Source organism: Sinocyclocheilus rhinocerous, unplaced genomic scaffold (assembly GCF_001515625.1).
Source record: "Sinocyclocheilus rhinocerous isolate Xijiao unplaced genomic scaffold, SAMN03320098_v1.1 scaffold1364, whole genome shotgun sequence".
NCBI classification, from domain to species: domain Eukaryota; kingdom Metazoa; phylum Chordata; class Actinopteri; order Cypriniformes; family Cyprinidae; genus Sinocyclocheilus; species Sinocyclocheilus rhinocerous.
Genome location: NW_015627534.1, coordinates 1,142,357 through 1,148,421, shown reverse-complemented (window position 1 = coordinate 1,148,421; position 6,065 = coordinate 1,142,357). Strand labels below are relative to the sequence as shown.

Sequence of the window (6,065 nt, the reverse complement as noted above, 5' to 3'; positions counted from 1 at the left end):
GTATGTGTGGGGCGGAGCTATCAAAATAGGGGCGAGACCCTTTTGGGGTAGGGGCGTGTTTGTTTTGATGATTTCAAATGTCAACATTGGCTACCAGAAATCGCTTACCCCACCTTTAAATCAAGGTGATTTACCATGGTTTTGCTACACTAACCATAGTTTAACCATGGTATGTGTAGTAAAACTGTGGTCATACAGATGTTAGTCAATCTAAAAAATGGTTACTACACTTTTGCTATAATAAAACCATGGCTAATATTTGTAAGGGAGGGCACAGATCCAAGGATAACAGATTTGTTTGTCTTCCAAAGTCTTATTAATGCATATTTATTCAAGGAGTCCCATTCTGATGGTCAGACTGTTTGAAATGACTCAACAATCAAGTTCGCTTATTTACAAAAGCAAAGCGTCAGTTGAAGGGTGAAATCAAACTTGAGAGAGTTTTTGAACATATCATTTTAATGACTCGCTCTTTATTTATTTATGGATGCTGGACCAGCTGTAGACCACAGTTATTCAGATCTGTGACAATGAAAAACAAATAAAAACACAAGACTCTTCTGAAGACACAAGGCAAGCAAAAGCAAAATCCAGGCATGACGGATGGACACCTGTGTGATATAGGAAGACAGAAAGAGATAGATCAAGAACTACTGCAGCTGTGAGGAAACCAAGAGAAAACAGGAGCACCGTCTGCACCGTATTCAGACAGAATAGTCCAGCAACAAGAACTAAATCTTATCAGCTCCCTTCACATATTAATATAAATATATCTGTGGGAGTCAGTAGAGAGGCAGAGTTCTTGTATATTGTGGCAGCTGGCCTTGTAAGTTATCATCAAATCTGCAGTTAAGATATAAAGAAAACAGATGGTGCAGACTGATCTATGAGCCTTATTAGAAATACAAACATCATTGTTTTATGTGTCTGGTTAAAGACACGGTTATATTAAAATACTACACTAACACTACGACTTTTTTTTTCTCACTACAAATTCATTTGTGATCAATGATTTGGAAATCAATACATTCTGTATATAATAATTTCTATGACATAAAAATGAAAAAAGTTTTTTGGGAATTTTTTTTGAATAAAATAAGACAAAAAATGGACTGTAATGTTAAGATGCAATGGGTCATTAGAAAACAGCGCCACATTCAGGACAATAAAGGCATTAATTCAAGAACCAGCGTACTTGAGTAGAATGGAAGTTTATTTGTGCGTTAAAAGACAGTCGAAGGGTTTTACACCGTTATGTACATATCAGACGATTGCATTTCAAAACTTGGCATCAGTTCCTGTGCTGCACGTTATTACATTGTGGGGCAAATGACAAAAAGTGGCATGCGGAAGGTGCAAAGTTAACAATCAATCACTTAACATCAGGGAAATCTTTTAATATTATGTAGATGGTAACAGATTTGCACCAAACGTGCACAAAATAACCAGGAGGAAGCAACTGCAGATTGCTGTAAGGAGGACGTGTTACGACATCCAGCAGGTCCGGCTCATAAGGATAATCCTCACAACACATTCACTGGATTATCAAATATGAACGCATATCAGAGCAACCGGACGATACACAACCTTCTGAGAAGAGACCAAAACTATTTAACATGGAGTGTAACTAGAACCCTCCTCTGAGTCGCATACACATCAAGCTGCTCAATAAAGGGTGTACGAGCAGTGAAATGAACAAATGAAACGGGTTAATGATCCTCTAGCAGTGGATCTGTGTGCAGGGCTTCTGTTGAGGTGACTGGAGGCAGCACAGGAACCGATGGCCAAACAGGCCACTAAACATCAGTCTCTTCCTCTGGCTCATTACCCACAAATCTTCAAGATGGATGTTTGAATCTAGGATCTGGACTGGATGTTATGGAAGCCCATTTCCGCCACGGAATAAAAAAATTCTTTAAAAAAAAAGGTTATTGCGACTTTTTCTTTCACAATTCTGACTTTTTTTCTCAGAACTGCGTGATATAAACTCACAATTGCAAGTTATAAAGTCGCAATTGCGTGATATAAAGTCAGAATTGCATGTTATAGTCAGAATTGCGAGAAAAACTCACAATTCTGACTTTATAACACGCAATTGCGACTTTATATCTTGCAATTTTGACTTTCTCGCAATTGCGTGATATAAACTTGCAATTGCGAGTTATAAAGTCACAATTGCGTGATATAAACAATTGCGAGATAAAAACTCGCAATTCTGACTTTTTTTCTCGCAATTCTGACTTTATAACACGCAATTGCGACTTTATAACACGCAATTGCAAGTTTATATCACGCAATTTTGAGAAAGTCAGTATTGTGAAATAAAAAGTCGCAATTACCTTTTTTATTGTTTATTCAGTGGCGGAAACGGGCTTCCATAGGATGTCCTGGAGGGCTCGAGCTCTAGATGAAGCCAAGCATGTGGCGAGGTTCATATGTTGAAGCTTTCCCCGCAACCACACGTCCCTTTGATGTTGGGATTGTTGAACACGAACTCGCTGGAAAGTTTCGTTTCGACGAAATCCATCTCTGTGCCGAGCAGCGTCAGCTGAGCCTTCTTCTCTATGAACACTCTCGCGCCTGGAGAAACACAGAACAAACATCGTATCAGTGACACGTCTGTGTGCGTATGCGCAATTTACATAATATACACTACTCAAGAGTTTTAAGAATGCTTAAAAATGATCAAAGCCGGCAGTACAGGCATTTTTAATGCTACAAAAGATTTCTCTCTCAAATAATAGCTGTTCTTTGCACTTTCTATTAATCAAGGAATCCTGAAAAAAATGCATAAAAATACTGTTTTCAGCATTGAGCAGCAAATCAGCATATAATGATTTCTGAAGGATCATGTGACACTGAAGACTGGAGTAATGATGCTGAAAATTCAGCTTTGATCACAGAAATAAATTACATTTTACAATATATTCACATAGAAAAAATATATTTGAAATTATAATAATATTTCACAATATTGCTGTTTTTTCTGGATTTTTAATCAAGTAAATGCAGCCTTGGTGAGCAAAAGAGATTTCAAAAACATTGAAAAATCTCCAAACTTTTTTTTGCGAACAGTAGTGTGAATGAGATGTAATGTTGTAATTGCGTCACTCACCATCTTGTAACACCTCCTCGTCTGATTTGTCTTTCTCTTTAGTATAGTCTAGTGTGTACGTGAGGCCATTGCAACCTCTGGTTCGAACGCCAACCTTCAGGCCGATCTGTTTGAAGACGTGTAAATATATAATTCAAAAAATCAGACAGGAATAAAAAAATATATCACTGAGTCTGCAGATGTTAATGACTAATAATAAAACTAATACTCACATGATCTGGTTTATTCTGTAAAAGTTGTTTGACTTTATTCACGGCTGAAGGCGTCTGAGAATAAAGAATGAAGAAAATACACTCAGTGATTATTTATGACAAATGAATGGAAGCATGGCATTATAATGATTCGACAAAATCATTATGATAAAACACTCTCACACTGTAAAAAATGGCCGTGAATTTAACGGTAAAAGACTGTAAAAATGCTACAGTAAAAACCTGTTAAATGGTTAACGGTAAATTCCCCTACTATATACGGTGAAAAACTCTATTGGACATTCATTTTACGGTAGTATACCGTTTTTGGAAGTGAAAAACACCGTATAATGTACAGTGAATAACCGTAAATTGACATTCCCAGAATTCCCTGCTTTACATTTCTAATTTGATGTTTTTTTGTTGAAATAACTATGTTTCTTCTTAGTTTTTTCTTATCAGTTTTGTATATTAGGATTGTGTGTTACACCTAATGTTGTTAAATGAATGTTTACTGCATTATTTCAGTTTCATGTGTGTCACCATGATGGTGTTTAGTGTTTGTGTGAACGACACTGTGCACCTTCTATATATGTTATTATTTAAAAGCTGCTTGTGATGGGCTTTGGTTCATCATGTGACTTTCTCATCACCACCTGCATTTGGTGGTTATCAGTGTATTACAAAGGTACAAAACAGATTTCAGTACTTCAATAGGTTGGTATATTAACATTATATCAGTTAATGAAATTACGGTATTTAACTGTAAATTTAAGTTAAAACTGTAAAACCTAAAACGTTGCTACCGTATTTTTTACGGTAAAATTCCGGCAACCACAACTGCCGTTTTTTTACTGTAAATTTTACGGAATTTTTTTCACTGGATCAGTATCTTTTCAAAAAGTACACTTTTATACGTTTTTTACCCCTAAAGTGTGCATATTAGTTCCTAAAATGTACATGGGTCAAAGACAAAAAAGGGTTTAAGCATAAAAACAATAAGTATAATACTGCTTTAAATTGTTGGCATAAAGTCACTATTTTCATTTAGCCTGTGATCTCTCACAAAATCTGTCAAAAATCTAAATCTAGCTTTAGGCAATTATTTCATATTTAACTACTGATTTAGACTTTAACCCAACTACTCTATTGGACAATCTCACCATACAACCCCCTGTTCATTTTAACTACTATTTTAACTTAGTTTTAGTTTAAAGTTTAATCATTTTGTCATTCAAAGCAATACTTCTTTAAATTGTTTTTGTTTTCCCCCCCCAAAAAAAAAGTTTTCTGTTTAATTGCAATTTTGTTTTTGTTTTTCTGAACAAAAAATAAATATCATAAATTTTTCCCTGATTTACAGAAGACACCCAGTAAAATGTCATTCAGTGTAACAAACTTGTCAGGCATATTTACATCAAAAATCAATTTATGACATATTAAAAGACTAATTACTTTCACCCCAAATACTAATTAGTTGTAATTTTACATTTTTTAAATTTGCCACTATCCTAGGTTTTGCCCATTGGTCAGTAAGAATTTTTTACTCATTTAACACAATCAAATTTAATATGCTCCCTTATTCTTTTATACATTTTAATATGTACAAGTCAGAATAAGCATGTTGTTTGAATTTTTACATATATATTGTGTTACACTGAATAACAATGTAACATTATTTCAACCAAATTTTGACATTTTATTCTCCAAAAACGTATTTAAAACCTTAAAAGTAGACACTTTACTTACATTTTACGTGCTTTCTATGGACATAAAATCACTTTTGTAAATGTATTTTTATGCGGACATCTTAAAGGAACACTTCACTATTTTTGAAAAACGGCTCATTTTCCAACTCCCCTAGAGTTAAACAGTTGAGTTTTACCGTTTTCGAACCCATTCATCCAACCTCCGGGTCTGGCGGTACCACTTTTAGCTGTTGCTTAGCATAGATCATTGAATCTGATTAGACCGTTATGCATCTCGCTCAAAAATGACCAAAGAGTTTCTATATTTTTCCTATTTAAAACTTGACTCTTCTGTAGTTACATCGTGTACTAAGACCGACGGAAAATGAAAAGTTGGGATTTTCTAGGCTGATATGGCTAGGAACTATACTCTCATTCCGGCGTAATGATCAAGTAACTTTGCTGAGCCTATTTTCAAAAATAGTGGAGTGTTCCTTTAATGTCTTTGACCCACATATTTAGTATCTAAAAGGTACCGCTCCAGTGACCGATTTTGTACCTTTTTTTCTGAGAGTGAATTGTCACTTGAGAAAGAAACGTTGGTTCCATATCAAAGTCCTATATATATAGCAAACTTAAATAAGACGTCTGAGCTTCCTTTGACAATAGCGGACTAGCATACCAACATGCATGGGATAGTCAGTAAACCTCCAGGCTGATAACCGGAAAGTTGCTGGTTTAAGGCCTTTAAAGCAGCACTATGTAACTTTTGTCGCTCTAGCGGTTAATAAACAGAACTGCACACATCCCGCGGAAGAACATTCCAACCGGAGCTACTTCTCTAAGTTTATGTCTCTGGCGATTCACGCAGGTATGTGTTACTCCGCAGCGGTGACGACCCGACCAGGCTACAATAGTCCAAATATAAGTACTTATTACTAGACTTGTGCCGGTTTTCGGTAATGCGATATATGACGGTAATGAATATGCACAATATTGTTATCGTGGGCACTTCTAAATACCGTGAATAATTATATATTACAAATTATTCCGAATTTTGAATGCATTTTA

At 35.4% G+C, this 6,065-nt stretch overlaps 1 protein-coding gene across 1 annotated transcript in view; it reads right to left on the bottom strand.

The window, feature by feature from the left end:
* Nucleotides 1-2,317: 2,317 nt before the first annotated feature.
* The window catches only part of LOC107728380 (iron-sulfur cluster assembly 1 homolog, mitochondrial), a 5,386-nt gene continuing 1,638 nt past the window's right edge, over nt 2,318-6,065 (bottom strand). Inside the window, exons 2-4 of the mRNA XM_016538520.1 lie at nt 3,328-3,381; nt 3,116-3,221; nt 2,318-2,580 (exon numbers count right to left, since the gene is read on the bottom strand). Coding sequence (XP_016394006.1) covers nt 2,432-2,580; nt 3,116-3,221; nt 3,328-3,381 — 309 coding nt within the window. The 3' untranslated portion in view covers nt 2,318-2,431. The remainder of the gene's footprint in view (nt 2,581-3,115; nt 3,222-3,327; nt 3,382-6,065) is intronic.